At 47.9% G+C, this 26,443-nt stretch overlaps 1 protein-coding gene across 6 annotated transcripts in view; it reads left to right on the forward strand.

Moving 5' to 3' along the window:
• The window catches only part of PRR14 (proline rich 14), a 489,848-nt gene that overhangs the window by 429,565 nt on the left and 33,840 nt on the right, over positions 1–26,443 (forward strand). For all 6 annotated transcript variants that reach the window (XM_078652836.1, XM_078652834.1, XM_078652837.1 and 3 more), the window contains one exon: positions 15,195–15,266. In XM_078652836.1, coding sequence (XP_078508962.1) covers positions 15,195–15,266 — 72 coding nt within the window. The remainder of the gene's footprint in view (positions 1–15,194; positions 15,267–26,443) is intronic.

A 26,443-nucleotide genomic window follows, 5' to 3' on the forward strand; every position in this document is an offset into this window, starting at 1 on the left:
GGACAGTCCCATGCGTTACATAAGCCACTGATATTTAAAGGCTCTCTATGTGAAGTTGGCTTGCATATTCTTGTTGTGGCCTTGTTAAATGCTTTCTGGAAAGTATTTGTCGACTGCATTCTTTGATGTTCTTAGCAATGAGGCAAATGAAAATCCAAGTCTGGGTACCATTTTTGGAACTTAATTTATTAGCGCTAGTAAATTTCCAGTATATTAAATTGTGGCCCCTTCGGTTGTGAACCATTAGCACGAATAGCTGAGTACTTAAAATGACAAAGGTTGTTAGTGTGCGAGTTTTAAGTAGCTTTGCTACCACTGCCTATTTCTTTTTTGTGGAAAAACACATTCATAGTTCCTCGCTGAAGAGTAATTGGCATTCACTTTGCTTTCTGAAAACCTACAATCAGATGGTGTAATTAAACTTGGACCTAAAGTAAGTGTGCAGCATTAAATAACTTGGCAAAAGATAAAACTGTAGCTATTATGACAAGTTCACGCACTTGGGTAGTTGACCAGTATACCACACATCTTGAATGCATTCAAACACATGCTGTAAAAGAAAGTGTCTCTGACAGCATCTTTAAAGGGGCCATCAAAACAAACACAGCTTTGGGAATCCGTGATTCACAAAGTTTGATATGAAATGGCACACTCACAGCAATAGTGGGTTTGAGTTTTGAATGGTCCGCAGCTTTGTGACCAATGCAATAGTTTCATTGTGGATGGTACTTGCTTGCTATCATCCCTGCATTTTACGTCTGCTGCTTTCTTTCATGAAAGCGTGCCTTTTGTTTGTTCGTATATTTGTCAAAATAACATAGTAAATTGGAGTCGAAGATGCACATGCATTAAAATAATTTTCAGAGAGAAAATTCAAGATGCAAAATATTTTCCTTGTAAATATTTTAGATCAATTGTTTTTTTATTGGTCTTAGTTTGGTCTGATAGTGAATCATAAGAACATTTCAGATTGCTATTCAAAAACCGTAACCTATTCTCACTGTGATACAATTGTATCTTAATACATTTCATTCAGTTATCCTTTTATTGGGAATTTTGCATGTTGCTATAGCAACACCTATTTTAAATGAACCTTTAGAACCAAAATAGATCTGTAAAAATGCAAGCAGAAACCTAAGATTGTGAGTTAAACCTTGGTCATTTAATATGCATCTGTTGTATGTGATGCAATTCATACCTGTTTCAAATCCAGTCAAGCAACCCACCTAATTTAGTCCTGTTGTATTCTGAAAAACAAAAAACAGATTGGTCTAAGATATTCACAATCTTTATTTGTGTCTTAAATTCTGGTTTTAGGTAGATTCCAACATGTGTGCATACTTTGATCTACATAGCTGTGTTACTTTGAGAAATATATTGTTTTAAACATTGCTTTAGAGCACTCTTCAGAACTTGTTGCTTTGGTCACAATTCACTATTGTCTTTTTCTTTGTGGGCGCATCTCAGGAAATGTGGATTAAGATTATCTGCAAATCTTTGGATCTGTGATCTAATACTGTCTGTTCATAATTGACAGCACATGGAAATACTAGAGATATCCAATTTAGCAACCAGTGGTCTCTAGTAGGGTGTTCTAACGTCCCCTCCAGGAACAGCAGGAATGGTGACCAGAGCACCATTAAAGAGCTGGTATTAATCTTTGTAACGTTTCCATCTAGAGGAGTTTCAATTGTTGCACCACAGAGAAGATGGCTTGTGCCAACTCCTTTGCCAGCTGTGACTCCCGCCCATTAAGTAGCCACTTATGATGAGGATTTCAAATTACGCCAATGTAATCTTAGGGCAACATAGGCTTTTTTTCTACTCTTCTGGTGGTATATTGACAAGATTAGCAATCCATAGTGGCCCAAAGCATTAGGTAGGTTTATGTTCTTTGCAGATTCATCTAGGCATACTCCCTCCTAGCCAAGACCTATTGGTCTTTGCCAATCTTTTCATTTTCTGCTTCGCGTATGGAAATGGAACTGCAGCATTGCTACAGCATGGAGTTCTTTAAATGATTCTGTACTTCCTATTACTAACCCGTACTCTGAGAGTTCTGCCATTCTAATTTAATTACAGAACAATATTTTTTTCCACTTACTAAATTCATGACAGAGTAATTTTCAGACCTGGCCAGTTCATCTTCACTGCTGTAATCATTGTGTATTTCGGGCTTCAAAATCATTGACCCTCTGCACTTCTGTATGCCCACTCCTGCTTTTGCAAGGGGTACTTCCTCCCTCTGTGTGATTTTCTGTCCCTTCCTTCTCATTTGTGGGAGGACAGTCTCTCTCCAAATCATGCTGTTGAATATGACATAGATCCTTCGTTCCAAAAATACCTTCAAGAATGTATATGGTTTGTGGGGGGATGTGAGCTGCAGCCAAAGAAGATGGCCACACACTAGGGCTGCTGCGTTAGCAGATTGCAGCAAAACACCCACAATCCATCATCATCCGTTGTAAAAAAGGACACCTATCGTCGAGTGAAGTGGCGAAGCGTTGGTGGGCAGGTGCGGAGGTCGTCAGGAGCCAGGGGCACGTGTTCTCCGCCCGCTGGTCAGTGATCTGGGTCGCGCGCCCTGCAGTAAGATAATGGCGCCCACCGCCGAGTGATAGCGAAGCCTGTGGCACTGCTGGTGTGTGGCTGTGGAGCACAGCTGTTGCCGCTCGGGAAGACTGTGGACGGAGAGAGCCGTGACTTGCTTTGAGGGATGCCCTGTATCCTGGGGGCTCGGGACGCCCTGCTGGCGGCGGCCTTCTGTGCGGTTGAGACACCCCTGTGAGTCTGCTGCGGTGTAGCGCTGCAGGCGGCAGTGGGCTCCTGCTACCAGCGACATTTGAGGGGGCTGCTGAAAGTCTGGCTGCAGAGGCGCATTACAGCCGCCGGCCTGAGCGCCCAAGAAGACAGTGCGGGTGGGGGCCGTTGAGCGTACGGGCCCTGAGTGTTGCCGGACCAGCACTGACGCCCCCCCCCGCCTGGGATACGTGGTGCAAGGGCGGCACCTACCTCACTCGGGGTCCGGGCTATGTCCGGCCCCTTTCATGACAGCGGTTGGCCCTGGAGAAGGGTGCGAGGCCCTGCTAACAGAGCGTGGCTGAGGGAGTGTGGAGCCATGGCGCCCGGCATTTGTGAAGGACCTCCCCAGGGGGCATGGTAGCGGGCGGGCCAAGACCTGTCTGACGAGCGACAGAGGCTGCACCATACAAGACCGGCAATACCGGTGATACTATGAATGACTGCATTAGTAAACAGAGGGCCATAGTGAGTTGGTGGCTTTACAGTGATCAGACCAGCAGAATCATGAGCGGGATAAGGAAGAGCAGGGTCGTGTACTACATCCCGTTGAACGTACTATAGAAGCCAAGCTGTCATAACATACGGAGGCAGACGGTCCCAGTGGTGACTTGTGTTTTAAACAGACAAGCCGTTATCTCTGCAGGGGCGGTCTGTATGGGGCAGGTACAGTCAGCCACTTTCCCAGAATCACTTCAACGTGACTGACGCTGCTTCAGCCCCACCGATCCTTCTGAAGTACTGCCCTGTTCCGAACTGGCACATCGCCCTGTAGGCCAGCCTGCCTGCTATTGGAGGTGCACGAAACCTTGAAATAAACGCTCGTCTGCTACCACTTTTCCCAAGAGCCGCTACTCGGTCCTGTGTGCAGGGCCGGACTGGGAACTGAAAGCAGCCCTGGCAAATTTAGCCATACGAGCCCCCGTCCGGCGCGTAGCGAGCGCAGCGAGCGAGCCCAACGGCCACTAGGGGGGTTTGGGGGGGTTCTCCCCCCAAGAAATTTTTGATAAACGACAGACCAAAATGGTGAATTTTACAGCACATTTTCATTAAATATTCAAATTGTATCAACCTTCAAAGCACAGTAAACAGTACAGATAAGACCAGATATTTGGTCCTGAACCCCCCAAAAAAGCTTGGCCGGACCCCTGCACTAAACTCTGTGCCCCTGGAAAGGGTTAAGGAGTTTGACTACTTAGGCATTCGCCTTAGTGACACCATGCGGTGGGATTCTCACATCCAAAAGATGTTATTGAGTCACAAGAGGGTGGTGGGGGCTCTTCTTAAGGAACAGAGGTCATCGTCCTTTAGGCCTATTGCCCCTGTGTTGGATATTTATAAGGCTAGAGCCGTTAGTGCGGCTCTCTAAGGGGCGGAGCTTTGGGGTTCTAAAAACACTGACTTGCTATCCTCCTCAGAGGCCGTGATTAAAGTAGGAGAACGAACAAAGCAGCCAGTCAGCCTGCCGCATTAACTTAGTTCAGATCTCCTACTTACATCGCGGCCTGCCGGCCTGGCCGCTCGCGCCATGCGCACAGCGCAACAAATCAAAAATTGTAATCATGATGATGAATGATTCATCATCATAATTACACATTTCTGATGTATTGCCTGCACCTGCGATGGTCCTGTCATCAGCATGTACACCCAGAGCTGTGCATATACGGAGGGGGCCCCGAGCCCCTCAGCCTGGGTTGTGTGCTCAGCTCAGCCTCTCACAGAGTGCTGGCCTGCAAGACAAGGAGTGCAGTGTGCTACTAAACAGATCATACTGGATGGTGGATCGCCACTAATAAGTGGGATAGCTCCTTATTTGGCAGGCAACTAGCCTGGGAGTAGTGCTCTGGGTGGTCAAATTACAAGGGGGAATAGTTGACAGGTACTCCAGAAAAGTAGGGAGTTTCCCTTTGTTCTTGAAGCCAAGGAAAGTGCGATCATACTAATAATAGGCTGGTATAAATTGAGACCGAAGTAGCTGTGGGATTGTGCATTATCAAATGTTTTTGACAAGGGTATTGGTGGTGAAATTCGGAAAGGCCACAGTGAACAGAGCCTGTATTCCAAATATCTACCGATTTGAACATTCAGGAGGAGAATCAGCAGACAAGCAGAATGGTGGTGCAGGCATATGGTATGCTCGCGGTAGACCCAATGCAATGTGACTAACAATCTGAAAATGTTTGAACGAAGGGCTCTAGCCTACATTCTAGTGCAGGAAAGAGTAAGGTGCATACAAACAAAGTTCATGAGGTATTTCTTAGGGGATTGCTCACAATGGGACTACTTTGTATGCACTATTGTTGACATGCTGTTATCCTACTCAATCCAACTAACAGACTCTCATGTCCACCATTCGCCTTAACAAATTATATTTCCCACTACTAATCCAGCATAATCCTTTTTGGGTTCAGGAGTAGCGTGCTACTCGCTGAAAAGCACTTCAATGCCTCGCCAGAGGTAGTAAGCGCTATATAAATACAATTACAATATCTCTAGACGTATATACGCGTACTATCACAATGCAACCATGGCAGTCGAAGCTGCATCATTATTTTACCATAACATGGCTGCCATTAAGTGGCATGGATGCGAGCCGACGTGGAAGGCGGGTTCAGCTGCGGGGCGGGCGCCCCCTGCCACAGCCTGGCACTCGGCTCAACGTTATTGGTTTGCTCGACAACAAAGCACGCACCACCGGCCTAAAAGGTATTAATCTTTGATGCGCCTGACTGGCCATGCATTAATAATGGAGGGAGCCGCTTTCTCTGTGAGCTGTGAGTGAGTGAGCGGTGCCCATCAGATGCCTGCGCGCTCTCTCTGCTTGCGCAGATTCAGAACACTAAAGCCGGGCATTTATAATTCACATTATGAAAAGATTAAGAACCCGTTGAAAATTGGAGGCTCTGGGCTGGACGCCACATCCAGGCGCACGCTGGCCACTTGAGGGGGAAATGGTGTGGAATTTGGAAAGTGTAGCCGGCGATTGCTTAAAAGTGTCCAGGCGTCGACCCGAAGCACGAGCCAGGGGCATCTTTTCCTGGCTACTGACCACGCCCCCATTCTGCAACACCCCCACCCAGGGCGTTCTTGCCTCACTGCAGCCACCTTGCAAGTGTGCCGTCTGTTCACCAGTCAACCTACAGGAAGTGACCTGGAAATAACCGTGTGAGTAGGGTGACCAACTGGCATGGGTACAAATTCAGGACTGTGAGTGTAAAAAATCAGGACAAAGGGTCAAATTTCAGGACGGGAGTTTGAAATTCAGGACAAAAGGTAAGTTTTAAAGACACATCAGAGGAGGTTGCGCAATAGTATATAAGTAAGTAAACAGACAACCACTTAAGTACAAGGGAAATTACGTTTATATTAGGTTGAGAAAATCGTGCACTTCATGGTTTTTGAGTATGTATGCAGCTTTGAGAAAATGTGCAGGTCTTTTTGTGCTAACAAAACAGCCCCTACCTTTCCAGCCTCCCAGGAAAACGCCTGATATCCAGTCCTGCCAATGGTGCCCCTCATCTTCACAAAGACCCTCTCTCATGTGTTTTTAATTTCTTTTATAGTGCTACTCATCCCAAGTAAGTAGGACAGGGTGTTGGAGAGTGTTACATCACACACATCTTATATAGAGACAATGACCCATATACATGTGAAAGTCAATGTATAGGAAATGTTACTTAAGATAATGGGGGTTACAAGGTGTAATCATTCTTTCACCCATCATTCAATCTTTCACCATTCATTCTGTCCTTCTATCTATGTACCATCCATAACCATATTCAACCTGTTGCAAACCTATCCATCATCTATCCTTCCATCCATCCATCTATCATTCCACTCATCTATCTATCCCTCCATCCACCCTTTCACTCATCCATCCCTCCATTAATCCTTTCACCCTACCCATTCATCCACTCATCCATCTACTCTTCCACTCATCCATCCATTCACTCATCCATCCAGCCATTTAACCTTTCACCGATCCAGCCAGCCTTTCACTTACTCATTCATCCACCCAGACACTCGTCCTTCCACCCTTTCAGCCACCCATCCTCCCTTTCACTCTCCATCCCCCTTACACTTAGTCATCCATCCTTCCATCTACTCATCCACTCATGAATCCATCCATTGACCCTATCACTCATCCATCCTTTCACTTATCCATCTATCCTTTCTCTCATCCATCCACCCTTTCACTATCACTCAATCCTCCATCCATTCTCTCATCCATCTACCCTTTTACTCCTTCACTCATCTATTCACCCTTGTGTCCATTTAACCTCCCTTTCACTCACTCATCCAGCCGTACATCCACCCTTTCACTCATCCATCCATACATTCATCCTTTCACTTATAAATTCATCAATCCTCCCATAAGTTCACCCATCCATCAACTCGCGTATCATCCACCTTTTCACTCATCCATCCATCCATCCATCCACTCACCCATCCATTTACCACTGACATCAACAAACCTCCGAAGGTCGGCTGGGCCTTATTTTCCAGCTAAAGATGGAACAACGACAAACAAAATGAACAGACAAACAAAAAAAACAATGTTTAAAGTGGCCCGGGTCTAACTTGCATTCAGCCCCTGCAAAGCCGAGACATGGGGTTAACATCACCCCCCCTGCCTCCCAGGCAGAAGGACACCCCCCATTACTCCTACAGGCCACCGAAGTCAGTATCTGCATTTTTTCCCTACCTGCGCTTCAGAGGAGTTTGAACATCAACCTATTTTCCAGCAATTCTGTATTAATGTTTTAATCAAGAAATCATCACTGATTAAAAAGGACCTGCTTTGGGAGTTGAAAGGAAGACGTGTGTGTGTGTGCATTTCCACAAGGTCGTGTCCTGGTTTGAATGCATTTCTCACACAGGCCTGATTTCTCAGCGGGCAGTGCTTCCGTTTTTTTTATGCTTATTACAGCCCAGGCAGCTTGTGTGGGATTTTGTCTGCGAGTGTGTTGGTGCGAAAAGGAAAGGAATGATCAGCTAAGTGCATGCATTTCTAAGTGAAAGAAGCAAGCAAGCAGCGCGATGTGACTATGTACCTGATAAGTTATAACCTCTAGTCTTCTTGAGCCGAGAGGTTATAACTTATCAGGTACATAGTCACGTCTCGCTGCTTGCTTCTTTCAGTCTCGCTCGGGCCTCTGGGCAGAAAAACGGACTCGCCTCACTCAGGCCTGCTGACTGCTGTTGGTGGGGTGGCAGTGGCACTGTGGCTGACACAGGGGGGTCGGGCTAGGCGGCGTTAGGCACTGTGCCAGTAGCCAGTAAAATAAAATTATGGCCGCTTCAAGTGCCGTTTTTTTATGCTTACACAGGCAGCTTCAAGCATGTTTGGGATTTTTTCTGCTAGTGCGACTGCCTGCCAGGGAATGACGACGACGACAATTGCATTCTAATTGAATTTAAGAAGCAAGCTGAAGCAGCACGACATGCGTGACCAGTTGTACCTCTACCACCTGATAAGTTATAACCTCAGTCGCGGGCCGAGACTCGTTTATAACTTAGTCACGTCCACTCGACGGTCCAGACCAGGGCAGGGCCAGGCCTGGTCACGTCGCGCTGCTTGCTTCTTTCTTGGAGGGGGGGGCGGGGGCAGAAAAACGGACTCACCTCACTCAGGCCTGCTGTCTGACTGCTGTTGGTGGTGGGGTGGCACTCTTGACTGTGGCAGACACACTACACAGGGGGGTCGGTCGGCGGCGCTAGCCACTGCCTGGCTATAAAATTATGACCGCTTTAAGTGCGCACCTGACCTCTGCTCCTCTCGTCAGTCATGCGCTGTTAGATGCCCAATGCGCATGCGGGGACAGGAGGAGACAGGGCATAATTCTGCGCGCTCTGCGCACAGGCACCTCCTCCTCCGTTTGTTCCGTTTGTTTATGTTAGGTTGCACATTCTGCCAGCACCACTTGCTGCAGTGCTGTTGTGCCTATCAAGCTTGCTGGCGGCGGCCCTAGAATTATACGGGGGCCGGCGGGAACTGTAAATTATTTGGAAGTCTGACTGGATGTGAACTCTCAGACATGATGGACATACGTGAGTGACACACGCTGTTGTGGCTGGGGCCGGGGGAGTCCGACCGTCACAGGCTGTGACGGGCGGACTGAAAATCGGCCCCCAGCCACAAAACCGGCCCCCTTTTCAAAAACCGGCCCCCCACCCCCTCCAGCCGACCGGGGGATTGCCCGGTGCCCAGACTCACCAGTCCGGGCCTGCCTGTGTGTCTCCTGTTTTGAACACTATCCTGGATAAAGTGCATCCTGACACATGTCGGACCAGCTAGGAACTGCGGCATGAGGCTCAGTGCATGGCCGCATTGACAACGGGAGGCCAGAACAGCGGCTGTGGCACAAAAGCGGCTGGGACTGGGCCGCTTGGCTATTATCCGAACCAGGAGCCAGACTCGGGACCAGAGGCTACTGCTCACACAACAAGAGGCGTGCGGTCACCGCGATCGGCAGAGGAGTCTGGGCGACAGCGGGGATTCCTTGCCGGGGGACCAGTGGGCCGAGTAGACTGCTGAGGCAAGGCTTCAGTCATGGGACGTAACAGGATGACGGCACAAGGCCAAATAAATCAAATTGATAAATCCACTGTCACCATGGTCAGGGAGGAGGGCCACCACGGAGGGAGCCAGCAAAGCGGGGCAGATGATGACGGGTCTGACCCCTCGCTTAAGGACATTATGAAGGCTATAAAGGAAATGCGTGACAATATGAAGCCCTAGTTGGACTCTCACTGAGGAAGTCAACCTTCTTTTCACAGATTTCAAGAAAATGTCAGACAAGGTGCAGAGGCGGAAAGCGGTATTGGGAGCCTACAGTCCAAAACAAAGAGACTCGAGGAGCAAGTTGCCAAACTCACCAAAAATCAAACGGACATTGTGGCTCGCCTGGAGGATCAAGAAGGTCGGGCACGACGCAACAATATCCGCATCGTGGGGGGCCCGCCGTGGACTGCTTCGTGGAGGACCTGATCCATAACCATCTGAAGCCGAAACGTCTTTCTTTTTCTCGGTGGAAAGGGCACACCGCGCGTTGGGAGGGATGCCCAAGCCTGGGGCTCCTCCGCGTACTATCATTGCCCGGATCCTGAACTATAGGGATCTGGACGCTATCCTTCAGGCATCGTGAGTGTCCGGTGATTTGCACCTTGAAAACACCACTATTCGCTTCTTCCCGGACTTCATGCTGCATGTCCAACGACTGCGCAGATCCTTAGAAGGGGTCAAGAGATCCTTGTTGGCGAGAAGGCTTACTTCTTTGACTCCCCAGCAGAGGCTAACGACTGGATGGAGGGCTGGCGGACAGTGGGCCGTCAGAGTGGACCGCAACGATCAACCCATAATCGCATTGGCCAGGACGCTCACACGCCACCACGAGAGACCCGAGAGAGGAAGCAGACTTCAATTAACTAACTGTATCAGTAAGGGTTACATGTGGTGTTTCCCCCGGAGGGGGGGCAAGCTTCCTGGGTCCTGGTATTTCCGGGGGTGCCGGGTAAGACGCTCCGAGACTGTGGTCATCTCCACCGTGGCTCAGTCGGGGCCTCATAGTTACCTTACCACTTGTGAAGGTATAATGTTTCAGCAGTTGCTTTCGGTGCTGGGGGTGGTGGGTCTGGGGTGGGGAGGTGGGGTCCTTTAATTTGTGCTGTCCATGGGTTGTGCACTCCAGCAATCGGGTGTGTCTTTCTGCGGATTGCAGGCTTATGTTCCCTCGCTTGGGTGACATGGGGATGATGGGGCGACAGGCACTCTGCGAGTTTGATTGGTGGGTTGTTGGGGGCCCACTTAGCAGGGAGGGGGGGATTGGATGGGGGAGGGGGGATTGGTTTGAGGGGAAGTTTGTTTGGCTCATGGCGACTCAAATTCAACTATATGGTTGTTTCATCTGGGGGGATATGCAAAGGATGGGGAAAGATCCGTGGTATTGTGGGACTATGTAAGGGAATGGTTGACCAGGCACACACAAAGATTTGGACGTGGAACGTCAATGGTGGTTTGGGCAATAAGGTCAAGAGAACACTAGTTCTGCAGCACGTGAAGCGCCACTCCCCAGACGTAGTGCTCCTATAGGAGACGCATCTTCGTGGGAACAGGTGCAAGGCTTTAGACCGATTTGCCTACAAGATGGTGGCCCACTCAGGGTTCACATCTGGATCCAGGGGAGTGGGGATTCTAGTCCGCAAGAACCTACCTACGGTAATCACGGGCACATGGACGGAGGACTCTGGGTGTTTGGCGTCTTTGGTAGCCAGATGGGAGGGGCAAACAATAGTTCTTAGCTCGTGTTCTATCCCACCCGGCCTGCATGCCCCGACACTTAAAAAACTAGGTATCCACTTGACGGATCTTCCCCAGGGAACGCTTGTACTGGGGGGAAGACACAAATGCGGTCATGGATGCCGAATTCTATCGCTCAGGGGCGAGACAGGGTAATTAGGGTGAAATGGGTTACGGGACTTTGTTACAGCCATGGGTCCTAGTGATATACGGCGCACACACTACCCCTCCCAAAGGCACTACACATTTCACTCTGTCAGACATGGGTCCTTCTCCAGATTAGATCACATTTTTACACGGGGTGACCAGTTGGGGGACTTTGCGGAACCCTGCATTATGGCCCAGGGAATCTCCGACCACTCCCCAGTGGGTGTGGTGCTCAAAGGGGCGACAACTGCCAGGGCGGCCTTCCCTAGGATAGATCCTTGGCGTCTTAAAGACGACTCCATACCTGGCAAGCTAAGGGAGTGTTCACAACAATACTTCGCTGAGAACCAGGGCTTGGTCGACTCCCAGCTAACCTTGTGGGAAGCTTATAAAACGGTCCTGAGAGGCCAGGCCCAAGCGCTGATTGGAGCCCAGTAGAAGGAGGATTTGTTACAGATTCGGCAATTGGAAAGGGAAATTGAGGATTTGGAGTGGCGGGCCAGCGACACACCCTCGCTGGACCATTGCCACAATCTTGCCCTCAAGCAAAAGGAACTTTGGTCGCTCACGGAGGGTGAGGCCCGTGCCTACTCCCTTGCCACGCAACATCGGATATATGATGCGGGGGACAAGTGTATGAAACTGCTGGCGTGGCTCGAATGCCGGGATAGAGAGCAATCCTAGGTGGCGGAGGTGAGGGTCCTTGGTGTCTACCGGCATTGACATAGCGGAGGCCTTTGCGTCCTACTATGACAAGGTCTACACACTGGTCTGCACAAGGACAGAGCAGGATTGCTAGGAGTTCCTACTCGACTTCGCGTTGACAACACTGTCTCAGGAACAAACAGACCGTCTTGAGGCTAACCTGACGGGGTTGGAACTGGGAGAGGCCCTCAACTCTCTCCAGGGCGGGAAAGCGCAGGGTCCAAACGGGCTCCCAGTGGAAATATATAAGAGGCAGGCCAGCGTTGTCATTGACCCTTTACGACAGATGTTCCTCGAGGCACAGGAAGTGGGGAGACTCCCACCTGATCAGCGAAAAGCTACGATAGTGGTCATCCACAAGGCTGGGGAAACTGGCTGACCAATGTTCGCCTTACTGGCTTATCTCGTTGCTTAGCGTGGAGGCCAAGGTTTTGGCCAAAGCCTTGGCGACGAGACTGATGTCGGTTCTACCAGACTTGATCCACGTCGATCAGTCTGGTTTCATGCCCCATAGGAGTACTCGGCACAACCTGCGATGGTTATACCGGGTCCTTTACATGACGGAGGATGTGGGTAGCACTCAAACGTCCTTGATGGCGCTGGACGCCTCAATGGCCTTTGATAGCATCGAATGCCCATACTTGTTCATGGTTCTCCAGAGACTGGGCTTCGGCCCGGTTTTCTGTAGCTGGGTGCGACTGCTGTATAAACAGCCGGTGGCGAGGGTGAGAGTTAATTGATCGATGTCCCGAGCATTTCCCCTGTGCAGGGTAACTAGACATGGGTGTCCCCTGTCTCCTCTTCTTTTTGCCCTGGCCCTTGAGCGGCTGGGGCACTGGATTAGGAGGGATAGGTCTTTCTGGGGCCTGGCGCTCAATGATGAGCGGGAGCAGCGTATATCTTTATACGCAGACGATATTGTCCTCTACATGGCCAGACCCTTCCACTCTATAGCGCAGGCGCTTCACCTCTTTGAATTGTTTGGGAGCTACTCTGGCTATACCATCAATTAGGCCAAATCCCTCATTTATCCACTCTTGGGCCCACCACCAAGGATCCCGAGGTGCTGTTCGGCCTCGATAGCGGCAGATGGATTCAGGTACCTCGGGGTGTACGTCACCAGGAACAGGGCGGAGTTCTTTACAAAAAATCTTGAGCCCCATCTGGCGTGGCTGGCATCGGACGTGACCCACTGGAGGTCCTTGCCACTCTCCCTAATGGGGCGTGCTGCATTATTTTACATGTTGGCATTGCCGAGACTCCTATATATCTTAAAAAATACGCCGTACCCGGTTCCAGGCGTGGTGTTCAGGCGTATATCCCAAGCAGTGCGAACGTTGCTATGGGAGGGGGGGGGAACCCAAGGATAGCGATGCGAAAACTCACAAGAGGAGTGTATGACGGGGCTGGCCCTCCCGGATGTCTAATTGTACTACTGGGCTTCCCAGCTGCTAGTGGTCAACGATTGGGTTTACGCGCCGGATTCGGAACCAGCCTACAGAGTCAATAGATATGTTATGCCGGGAGGCAACTGTGAGCCGTTCCTATACTCGCGGAAGTTGCCAGGGGATCTACCCTCACACACGGGGGTTGTACTCCACTGTTGGCAGGAGGTCAATACATTTCTGGGGTGGGCAGGCACCCTAACATGCAGGACCCCGCTATGGCTTGGGGACCATCTAACGGAGGTAAAGAGGCTAACAGGCTTCAGGGGATGGAAACTAATTGGGATCGAATATCTGGGTGACGTATGGAAAGGGGATGCCCCTAGATCCTTTGAATACCTTAAAAAAGAATACCAGGTACCCGACTCCCAACAAAACCACTATCTGCCCCTCACACACGCCCTGCGCTCTCAGATACTCTGACACCTCTATCCCAGAATACTCTCCTTTGGAAGACGGGCTCCTCCTTGATCCGATTCTCGAAAAACTGACGTCCACTGTATACCGTAAGCTCATTAATAATATGCCTGACCCATTGGTGTCTCTGCGGGAGAGGTGGGAGGTAGAGCTTGGCGATTTGGAGGAGGAAGATGGCAGGATGCCCTGCAAAGCCCCAGCGAAATTGCAATCCGCATAAGCTTCCGCCTCGTACAATTTAAAATTTTACACCGGGTGTACTACCCGCGAACACACCTGTTCTCATGGGGCAGGAGTCTCTCCCCGCTATGTGTGAGGGGATGTCGGGGGGAGGGGACATTCTACCATATCCTCTGGGAATGCCCGAACATAGTACCCTTCTGGACAAAAGTAGCGCACGCGATGGCAACTGTGGTGGGGTCGCGGTGGAGCCTAGGTGGTTTTTACTTATGATTAAAGGTCCAGTTACGAGATTTGGTTGGCCATGGCAGCCGGGGTGGCGAAACTTAATATTGCCAGTTGCTTAGGGGGGCGGGGGGGCAGGCCCCCGCAATGGGATCAATGGATCCGGGTCCTGGACTGGTGTCAGAAGGCAGAGGAAACGATATACAAGTTCAGGGTCTGCGTAAAGAAGTGGAAGAAGATATGGGGGCCTTGGCGGAGGTATCGAGCCATACAGGGTGGGGAAGGGGTTTAAGTGTTGTCGAACCATTGTACTGTCAAGATTGATTGTGTCATGCACACAGCTGTATACTGAATAAGAATATGAGCAAAGTTAATAAAAAGATTTATTAAAAAAATGTATGTTGTTTCAAGGAAGCTTTCATAGTTATAATCTCTCAATTGTTTCCCTTTCTTTTGTTGCCCTCATTAGCCTCTTACAGGTAAGTGTAGCATATATCACCCATAGTAGTCCTAAGACCTTCCCAGTCCAGTATATGAGAACCTAACTGAGCCTCTGTCTTTTCCCATGAAAATGTTTTCTCTTCCAATGGAACAGTGTACATTATTTCCTGCACGTTAAGCTCATCACTGCCCTACCTCACACCCAACCACAAGGTAAAAGTGTCAGATTCCTCCACACTTCCGGCACTCTCTGTCCCCCCCAACCCCCTCTTACCCCCAGACCCACTGTGTCCTGATCCTTCCTCACACTAAACTTTGAGGAAGCAATCTCCGTTGGTATCCTTCAGCTCATATCCATGGAACTGCTAATGTTTGTGAAGTAACTTGCCATTCACAGATGAGTGACTCAAAGACCTAGGACAGTGTCTATTTGAATATGCACCTTGGGGCACATGGAGGACCTGTAAGGAGGTTTTCATAGGGGGTCAGAGAGCCGTAAAAATTTCTGACACTGTAAACTGTTTTTTCTCTTTCAGATTGAACAAAACTGAATTCAGCTTGGAGGAAATTTACACAAATAAGAACTACAGAACACCAACAGAGAAAAGGTACATCATGTGGGACGATTGGGAGTAAGGGAGTGTACAAGGGAGGGTGACACTGCGTGTTCTGATATAATGTGAAACATTTATAAAAATTCTCTTTTGTGTGTGCTGGATAATCCCACTGAGCTCTTCTCCCCAAAGTGGACCTTGTTTCTGGGCAAAAGTAGAAGTAAACTGTGCGCTATCCTGGTCAATGTAATTGTAGGACATGGCACTTTTTGGCTAAAGTCCCTAAATGTTTAGCTTTTCCCCTAGATCTTTTTTCTGACATGGTGTTGCCAACTTAGATGCTTTGGACACTTTGCCCCGCTAAACAGTGCCAAAGTGCAAGTGCTCCCTGTATAAAGTATAATGGTAATTGGTTGTCCAGGATTGGTATGTTTGCCTTACTAAGTAAAGTCCCTAGTAAAGTGCACTGTGTGTGCCATGGCTGGTAATGCAACTGCTACTAGTGGGCCTGCAGCACTATTTGTGCCACCCACAGGAGTAGCCTTAAAAAAGGAACTCCGACCTCCCATTGCAGGACCTGCGCGTAGTTTGTTAAACTGGCATGTTGTTCTGGAAAGTGCACTCACTTGCCAGACCTTATCCTTCCCTTTCTATGCACATCAGACACCCCTATGGTAGGTCTAGGGTACCCCCTTGGGCAGGGTGCAGTGCATGTGAAAGGTAGGACATGTACTAAGGTGTGTGCCATGTCCTGACAGTGAATTCATCTCCATTTTGTTTTTCACTGTTGAAAGGCAATATTGCCCATAGGACAGAATGGAGAGGCTGTGTAATATGTTTTCCAGCCTATCTTCCTAAAAGCTTAAGATGGAAAGGTGAAGTTTAGTATTCCTGAACTCACAGTGTAATAACACATCTTTTTATGGAGGTGGTTTCTGCACTGTGTGTTTAGAAGCCACTCTTTTAGAAGTGGCTGAGTCTTTGTGCTCTGATATTTCTGTGTGTCTCTGCCTGACTGTGGATTGACTGGATTTGAAAGCGACAGGATCTTGGGAATGTCTTGACCCAAGGAAGGAGGTGAGACTGCAACAGGAGTGTAGGGGGTGGAAAAAGCCCCTAGAGGTGAGGAGGCCTGAGTTGCTGCTATAAAACAATTGTCCCATCTCCTGCTGAGTGATTGAGAATCCAGACCCCCCACTAATCAAAGGAAGAAAGGTGTCACTGGCATGGAGGCACCCAGAACTGGTTTGAGCAGGAGTCGGTGCTCCCTGAAACACAACGACTTCAAAGCCACTGAGGGGTGTAACTATGATAGCTGAAGCCCCTGAACTTTGGAGAATGGCTTGATCAAGTGTGAACAAGACTGGAGCTACTTCGTGGTCAAGAGGACCTTTGCCAAGGAAGAACCAACTGAAGAGACTGAAGGATAGGACTGATCCTTGCTGTGTGTTCTGGGGCTGGCCTGCAGTTTGCTGCTTTAACCAAGGAAAGGCTAAAGGTACTTTGCTGTGTGTTGTGTCCCCCTGCTTGAAAGGACTTTGCTGTGTCCTGAAGTACCTTATCCCCAAGGGCCCGAGGTGAGCTGGCTCCCTGGTTCGGAAACACAGGAACACAAAAGTTTCCATGAGAGTCTCAGCGGCGCTGTGTGTGCGTGTTTGTTGCATTCTGAGACCCTGTAAGGCGTGCCATGTGATCGGGGGCACCTGGAGTCCAAGTAAGGATCAGCAACACGGTGTGCGTGTGCTTTGTGCAGCCGGAACCCCTTTGTGAGGATTGTCCTCCCTCTCCCTCCTGCCATCCCTCTCCCTCCTGCCCTCCCTCTCCATCTCTCTCTCCTGCCCTCCCTCTCCCTCCTGCCCTCCCTCTCCATCTCTCTCTCCCTCCTGCCCTCCCTCTCCTACCTGCCCTCACTCTCCCTCCTGCCCTCCCTCTCCCTCCTGCCCTCCCTCTCCCTCCTGCCCTCCCTCTCCATTTCTGCTGCAAAATCTGTGGTAAAGTCTTCAGCCCCGTCGACGACTTCACCGTCGACGACTGTTTCGACGACGGCGGCTCCGTCGACGACAGGCTTTAAGGCATCGACCACGTCGACGAGTATGACCATCCCGTCGATGAAGAAACCGTCGACGACGAAAGGCTCGGCGACGAAGACGTCGACGGAGACACCGTCGACGGCGGTCTCGTCGACGATAACTTTGGTGACGACGGCTCCGTCGACGATGGCTATGTCGTCGACACCGTCGACGACGACTGTAATTTCAACGGCAAAGGCTTTTAAATCGCCACAGTCGAAGACTATGATCTCTATTCGATCTTTTCAGTCATCAAGGGGCTCGGCGACTATAAGCAAATCTGCAGAATTCACGACGTGGACGCAGATTTCGCCTCTACCACCATCTTCTTTACTGGAACAGGATTCAGAAGGAGAGGAGTCGTCAGGTGCGGCCTATAGCCCCTCACAACTCAAAATAAAGAGCCAGGACACAGACGAGGAAGAGGTGTTTTCCTTCAAGGAGAGAGCTCAATCTACGAGATATGAATCTTTCCAGGATACATGTAATTATAATGATAAGGACGAGCAGCAAGAAGAGTCGCGAGAGGAGTCGCGAGAAGAGTCTGTCTCCATACCTACTTCTCTTGTCTCTGACCTGAGGTTCATGATTAATGACTATTATCGTCGTTTTCCGGTGGCAAATGCGCCTCAGTCATCTACGCCGGTGGTTACATCGCAACCTCCGAAGAACCAATCTACTCCTCTGGAGCAGGTGGTAAGGTCACCACCAGTGATAACAATCCGGGATGATCTGACGGAGTCTGAGGATGATGATCAGCCTGAGGAAGGTGAGCTTGTACAAGATTCTACTGGACAGGAATGGAATGAGTACATTTTGCCGTCGGCTCCTTCACCTATTCCGCCGCCAACCACTTCCCCTCCTCAGGACATTGGAGGTTTCCATGACATTATGGAAAAAGCGGCTAAAAGGTTTGATTTGGATATGGAGGTTAAAGAAACGGAATGTTTCTTATATGATTTTAAAGATGATGCCAGGAAATCTGCTCGCTCAATTCCGATTATCCCTCACGTTTGGGAAGAAAGCCTGAAAATTTTAAAGACACCCGCTTCCATCGCGGTTTCGGTTCCTAGAATCGAAAAGAAATATAGAGCACCAGAGTCTGCTGCGGCCTGTCTTATAGGACACCCGAGACCGGAGTCGGTGGTGACGCAGGCGGCGCAGAGGCACTCAAAGAATCCAGTTGCTACTTCATTGGTGCCGCCAGATAAGGAAGGAAGGACGGAGGATGGATGGAGCCGGTAAGAGGTTTGCGGTCATGGCAGCCTCTACGATTAAAGCAGCCAATGCTATGGCCCTTATTAGCCGTTTTAATAGTCAAATGTGGTGTGATTTGGCACCCATTCTGTCTGCACTGCCGGAGGATAAGAAAGAAGAGGCAGCGGCTATCCTTCGAGACGGGGCAAAGTCATCATCAGAATCTATTGACATTGCCATGGATGTATCCTCTATAGCGTTCAGGCAGATGGCAGGAGCAGTTTCGCTCCGGAGACAGGGTTGGCTAAAGGCAACATCTTTTCGTCTGGAGGTGCAAGCAAAGATTGTAGAAATGCCTTTTGACGGCGAAAATCTATTTGGAAAGCATGTCGACGAGGCGTTGCAGGGTATTAAATCAGACACGGATACAGCTAGAGCGCTGGGATCCCTTCAGCAAGGACGGTTCCAGTCCTTTAGTAAGAGGTGCAAGGGGTCAATTTAATCAGAGGTCTTCATTTCAGACCAACAGATATCAACCTTATAACAAACAAGGATGTAGGCAATACAATACAGGCAATCAGTACAGGACCTTCAACTCCTCTTACCAACAGCAGTCTAGGGGCAAGTCCTCCAATAGAGGGAGGAATCAACAGTCTAACAAACGACAATGATTTCAGGCAGGCGCTCCCCACACAGCAGATCCCGGAAAACGACCACTATCTGTCTCAATACTTCAACAACTGGATATCCATAACATCAGACAAATGGGTTTTGGACGTAATAAGCAGAGGCCATACCCTGGAGTTTGTGGAAATGCCACCAGATCACCCCCCGGTGCTCAGGCATCACCAACATCGTCAAGATCTGCAAACGGAAGTCCTTTCACTATTGCAGAAGGGGGCTATAGAGGAAGTACCTCAACAACACTGAGGGAAAGGCTTCTATTCGCATTTCTTCCTCATCAAAAAGAAACAATCTCTGAAGTGGAGACAGGTACTGGATTTGAGAGATCTGAATCAATACATAGAGAAAATTCCCTTCCGAATGCTTTCCTTGCAAGAGATCCTTCTAATGTTAAAAGAGAAAGACTACATGGCGTCACTGGATCTCATGGATGCATACTTCCATATCCCAATTCATCGGAGGCACAGGAAGTTCTTAAGGTTCGCTGTGGAGAGTCGCCATTTCCAATTCAAGGTGTTACCTTTTGGCCTCAAATCGGCCCCGAGGGTGTTTACCAAATGCATGGCCCCGGTGGCGGCCCACTTAAGGTTGAAGGGGCATTGCATTTACCCATATCTCGACGATTGGCTGGTGACAGGGCCATCATTCACAAGAGCCAGAGGATCCCTTCAGTGCTGCATCCGCCTTTTCCATCGGTTAGGACTAAGAACCAACTTGGAAAAGTCTTCATTGATTCCAGCCCAGGGCATTCAATTCCTTGGGGCATGGATATGCACCAAGGAAACGAAAGCATACCCATCCGAGGAAAGGATGAGAAAAATAATAAGCCTTGCAACATCCCTTCAAACAAAAAGGTTCACTTCTGTGCGGATGTACAAATCCTTGTTGGGGATGATGTCCTCTTGCATCCCACTGATTCCAAACTGCCGTCTTCGAATGAGACCCTTGCAGGAACATCTAGACGAGCAGTGGGTCCAGTCCAAAGGAACCTTCGAAGATCGGATTACCATCACTCAACGTATGAAGGTGGCCATGTCATGGTGGAAGGTTCAGAAGAACTTGAATCAGGGTCTCATCTTTGTACCTCAAACTCACGAATATGTGATGACGACGGACGCTTCGTTGCAATGATGGGGCGCGCACCTCCAGGAGCTGGAGATCAAGGGGCCACTGGTCCGAGTGGGAAGCACAGCTTCACATAAATCTGTTGGAGCTCAAAGCGGTTTTTCTGGGGCTCCAAGCTTTCCTTCCCAGAATACAGAACTCGTCGGTGCTCATTCAGACGGACAGCACCACGACTATGTTTTGTCTTCTGAAGCAAGGAGGAACAAGATCCAAACCTCTTTCTGCCCTGGCGCAAAGAATTTGGAAATGGCTGATAAAACAACATTTCTATTCGGGTGCAGCATATACAAGGCATCCTCAACACAAGAGCAGACGTCCTGAGTCGCACGACAAGTGTGCTGCACGAGTGGGAACTGAACGACACTCAACTTAACAGAGTATTCCAAAGATGGGGCACACCAACGTTCGACTTGTTCGCAACCCGAGACAATGCGAAATGCGATCAGTTTGCGCCCAGGTACCCTCAGCGGGATTCCAAGGGAGATGCATTTCACATGGACTGGACGGGAATGTTCGCTTACGCGTTCCCACCAATTCCTTTAATTCCACGAGTGATTCGCAAAATGAGATCAGAACCATGTCATGTCATTCTGATAGCACCAGCTTGGCCGAGGCAGGCATGGTTTTCAGATCTGCTGCAGATGTCGAAAGGCAACAAGGTGCAATTCCCAACATTCCAGAGCCTCATATCAATGAGCAACGGACAAATTCTGCATCCGGACCTACCATCGTTAAAATTATCCGCATGGAACCTCATGAGCGGGAATTTCAAGCCATGAGTATTCCACAAGACTGCCGACAAATACTTTCACAATCCAGAACTATGTCAACCAACAAGACATACACAGCCAAATGAACACGCTTCTGTCACTGGTGTACTAGTCAAAGTCTACATCCATTGACGGTACCCCCAGAAGGTATTCTGCCATACCTGTTGTCGTTATCAAAAGCAGGTCTGTCTCATGCCTCGCTGAAGGTGCATTTGGCGGCGATTTCAAGATTTAGGAGAACGCCAGACGAGCCGTCTCTCTGGTCCCACAGGCTGATAAAAGAGTTTGTTAAAGGGCTCTTTAGAGCTTTTCCACCCATTCTACGACCGCCAGTACCCTGGCATCTCAATACAGTCTTGACGCAGCTTATGAGGCCACCATTTGAGCCTATACACAAGACGGACTTACAATTCCTTTCTTGGAAGACAGCCCTGCTGCTAGCTCTGACCTCGGCGAGGAGAGTTGGCGAAATACAAGCCTTTTCGGTGGAAGAGCCTTTTCTGCAATTTTGTCAGGACAGGGTTATACTACGGACAAATCCTAAGTTTATACCCAAGGTCCCTACTTCTTTTCACCTGAATTAGCCAATTATTTTGCCTACCTTCTTCAACAATCCCTCATCTGAAGCAGAAAGAGCTCTACATTCTTTGGACATCGCTAGATGTTTGAAATTCTACATCGAACGAACAAGAACATTCCGCAAATCTAAACAGCTATTCATTGCATTTGAAGGTCAGAGGAAAGGGCTACCTCTGTCACGACTGAGTATCGCCAGATGGATATCATCGGCTATCATTAAGTGTCATGAGAAAGCTGGAAAGCTGCTTCATTCCAGTGTGACTGCTCATTCCACAAGAAAGATGGCGACATCGATAGCCTTATTTGCAGGAGTGTCTCTACCTGACATCTGCAGAGCAGCGTCTTGGAAGAGTGTGCATTCATTTACCAAGCACTACTGTCTTGACACTGCGTGGAAAGAGGACACGGCAGTGGGACAAGCTGTTCTGAAACGTCTGTTTCAATAAGGTATTTTGTATTTCTCTGTTAATACTCTATGCAATGTGTGTATGTATATACATATTTATTTATCTATATGAAGAATCTGATTCTGTTATACATGGTTTTCTATTCTTATCTGCCCTGTATATTTTCAGATCATGTTCTAACGATATTTCAGCTGCAGAACTTCCTTCTGGGTTCTATCCTGGAAACGCTGCAGGCTTTGTGGGTACTACTTACTAATCTGATACAAGCATGTGAATCTATGAAAGATGTAATACTGGAGAAGGAATTAGTTACTTACCTGTACACTATAGTTCTCCAGTAATATCTTTCATAGATTCACATGCGCCCGCCCACCTCCCCGTTTCTCAGGCAGAACTTATTGTCTCGGTATTTATCCAGGTCTCTCACTTGGGGCCGGAAATCTGAGGCAGGAAGCTTCTGCTGGGGAGTGTGAGGGCAGGGCAGCTATGCTGATTGGCTGACTTTTGGACCAAACAATGAGGAGGTCTGGTTACCAAACACTACAGTCCCTAGGGGCTTTTCTATGCAGTTTTTTCTTCTCTATGATACTGCTTTGGTCATTCTGTTACCATGAGACTCCCACCATGACGACGGGGAAGATACAAGCATATGAATCTATGAAAGATAATACTGGAGAACTATAGTGTACAGGTAAGTAACTAATTCCTTCTGCTGCCTCACCAGATTAACCGCCATGCAAACCGATGCTTTTCAATGGGTAGACAAGGTTTTACTTTGGGCCAGTTCAGTAGCAGGTTGGTTTCTGCAAGAGGCCTTCCTTACAACTCTGGACTATGCAAACTCGCTCTCAGCTCAGGTCTCCTTCACTGCAAGTTTCACGCCGGAATGGGAAGCTAGCTTTGTGCACTTGGTACACAAATGCCATTGTTTGTGAGTGTAAATGTATGTCCATGATTTACAAACGTGAACTTGCATTTGTGAATTGACACGCAGATTTGTGGAAGACCCAGACAACATGGCAATGCTCCTGGGAAGCTTTGACACTACTAGCTGCCCAGGAACACTCCTGGAATTCTCTGAGAATTCCCAAAGGGACCCAACTTCAAGGAAATCATGTGTGCACGCTCAAGTGTAAATCGCTGTCTCTGCAGCCCCGACTCCTATGCATCAGGCCTTATGATTTTTTTTCTATCAATTATTTTCTGTGCTTTATTTTTCCAAATAATTTGTTTGACTCTAAGGCGAAGTGGGGGAGGGTGGGTGTTCTCTCAAAAGGGTACAATTATCTGTATATAGTCTTTTCAGAATTTTTCTATTCCTGACAAGGGAGCTCTGGCAATGCATGGTAAAACTGCCCTGCGACTGGCAAAAATAATAATGAAGAGAAAGGTTTGTAAAATTCAATCATCCTCAAGTTCATAATAGACTCCATTTGCTGTTTTGCGCTGTTCACACAAATAAACATAAAGACACAAACTTAATTTTTAGCTTCCAATTTCAAATTGCTTCACATACACGAACCGTTTTAAGACACCATTTTGCTTTATGTACATGTACTTTATAAAACTGCTAATGTTATGTAATTTTACAAACAGTTGCAGGTCCTGTACGTACGAGTGACCGCGGAACACAGCTTAAGAACCGCTCTCCTAGACGACTGTCCATGATTAGGGTTAACAGATCACAGAATGTAACAGGGCGTTCCTTTTAAAAATAATTTTCATCAGGTACTTTAGCCCAAATTAGTTCAACAAAACTACACATCCCAGAATACACCAGGTTGTCAAGTGGATCAACCGGACTGGAACTTGGCATCACGTAGCAGTCCTCATAATGGCAGATAAGCCCTGATCAGACAGTGTGGCACATTCCACAGTGCAGTGACCCAAAACAAACCGGCCCTGACAGCAGAGACATCAATCTCCACTTCCAGTTTAAATCCCAGTTAGTATTTTCCACTGGGCGTGCATTCTGCTGCTTCACAATACACGTTTGCAACTGAGCTGCTTTGCACTGAAAGCTGATTGTGCAGCTAAGGCTGTGAAAGGGTGACACAGAAGACGGTCTGTTTATAGGAGGGCCCTCAGATACATAGTTTGGCAATCCCACATCTAAAAGCAAATTAAGATTTTGGTAAATGCTGGAGTGTTCGAAACACAAACCTGATTTGAAAGCAATATATCCCACAAATGAAATTAAGAAATGTTATTGTTTAGGAATCCCCAAATGTAATGGTGTAAATTGTCAAGAGTATAAAATTACAATAACAAATATATTAAACAAAATTAGATATGTAGTGTGGCAGTGGAGCACGCTGCTGAGCAAGTGAGAAATAGCAAAACAAACAAGCATTTACAATGCAATAGGTCTCGCATTTACGCGAGTTTGAGCTATTGGCATTGTAAATGACAATGCCTTTTATTTATGTTTTGGTTTTTAAAACATAATTAAAAGGCATTGTCATTTACAATGCTAATAACTTAAACACTCACAAAAGCGAGACCTATTGCATTGCAAATGCTTATTTTTTTAGCCTTAAAGCCTTTCCTACAATAGATCACCTTCTTTATATACGGCTAATAGGCGGGCAAGCCAATGTTGAAACTGAGGGGCTGCGGTTCTAGCCACGCTGAAGAAATTAAAAGTCCAAAAATTGTCATAGATACGGCAAGGAAATAGTGCGTGCCAGGTGTCTGTTTCTCTTCCTAGGCCCCTAACAGAATTAATTTTGGAGTCAGTGATACTTTAGTATCCAATTTGATAACGAACATTTTGTATTTCATTTTTGATTGATTCTAAAGATGGACAAGATGTGAACATATGAACGATATCAGCACAGTAAGTGGAACACAGCAGACAATTGGTTCCCGGCCTGAGCCCCACTTTGCGATTCTTGCTGGTGTATAGTACAGCATAAAACTAGTTTTAAAAAACTGGACTTGTATGTTTGCCGACATTAAAACGGTTTGGGATTGGCTAAGGGCCTTTACAAAATCATTTTAAGAGACTGTCAGCTTGTTCTGCCACTTAACTCACTGTTTATCCATATTGTCTTTCATTTCATTGTTCAGTGACTGATAAATCTTCCCAATGTGGATTGAATTCTGTTATCAAATTGTCAACCAAAACTTTTTTCCTATAACCGGCTGCCCACCCACTTTCTTCTGAAGGTAATCTCTGACTTGTAGGTACTTAAAAAAAACTCCTTGTTGCTATTGTGGAACCTTGCTTTTAGCTTGTCAAATGAGACCAGGCCTACGGGAGAAAAACAAGTACCCAATTTATCTATACCTGCAGAGTACCAAGCTTGCATATAGCCATCGTTAACAATTTCAGGTAAGTTTGGATTATTCTCAATCGGAGTATAAAAGTTCAATCTCCCTAGGCCTAATAGTTTCTGATTGCCCCAGTATTGGAACTTTCAAAGATTCCCATGCTTTGTATCATTCCCCGTCGTCGGAATGGGAGCCTCGGTAAAATAAAAAATACCATAGTAGTAAGCACAAAGTGAAAAAATAGGCCTAGGCCTCATCTCATTTTGTAGCTTATCCACCTCTTTTTGTAAAAGAGACCAAATTCTTGCAATAGCCAATCAGAGCAGCCTCACCCCATAGAACCTTCCTGAGAGAGCCTCAGATTTTCTACCGCACGTTGTGCAAAGGAGTCTCCATTGAGCCCTGCTCAATTTTCTTCACTTCTGAGTATATTTCTACAACCTTTTGCCTGTTTTTTCGTCATGTCTGTCAAAGAGAAGAAAGCACTTTTTAGAGCCTGTGCTACTTGCTCAAAAAAGAGGTTGTTTGTTGAAGACAAACACGAAGACTGCATATATACTGCTTATATCCGGACCATAAGGCCACTGACTGCAAGATTTGCAGACCCTTCTCCATCAAGACCTTGAGGGACAGAGAAGGCCGCCTGCTGACTTGGTTGCAAAAAATGAAGGACCGCAAGGGAGTTCTGTCTTCAGACAGTGAGGGCTCTTCTTCTGTGGTGTCATCAAGAAAATCAAAGAAGAGGGGTAGGTCTCCCCCTGCAACATCTGATGAGCCCCATGTAAAGGCCTTGCCTGGGACCTCTGATAGGCCTGCTTCCCTAAAATCTCCTCACCACGGTGAAAAGGAGAGGCAGGGACAGCCTGAGAAGTTGCAACCTACAAAAAAGGCTAAGAAGATCATCTCTGTGACTTCACCACCGTCAGAGAAAGAAAGAGGGGTGAAAAAGCCTTCATCTACGCCTCAGGACATTGCTTCTGACAAGAAACAGCGTTCGTCGACGGTGAAAACCACAGGTAGGTCGACGATTGCTGTCAGGAAAGACTTGTCTCAAAAACTGGCCTCGTCGACGATGGCATCTACACCGTCGACGATGTTGAGGACGCCTGATTACTGTTCGTTGT

The sequence above is a fragment of the Lissotriton helveticus genome, chromosome 7 (genome assembly GCF_964261635.1).
Source record: "Lissotriton helveticus chromosome 7, aLisHel1.1, whole genome shotgun sequence".
In the NCBI taxonomy this organism is placed as follows: domain Eukaryota; kingdom Metazoa; phylum Chordata; class Amphibia; order Caudata; family Salamandridae; genus Lissotriton; species Lissotriton helveticus.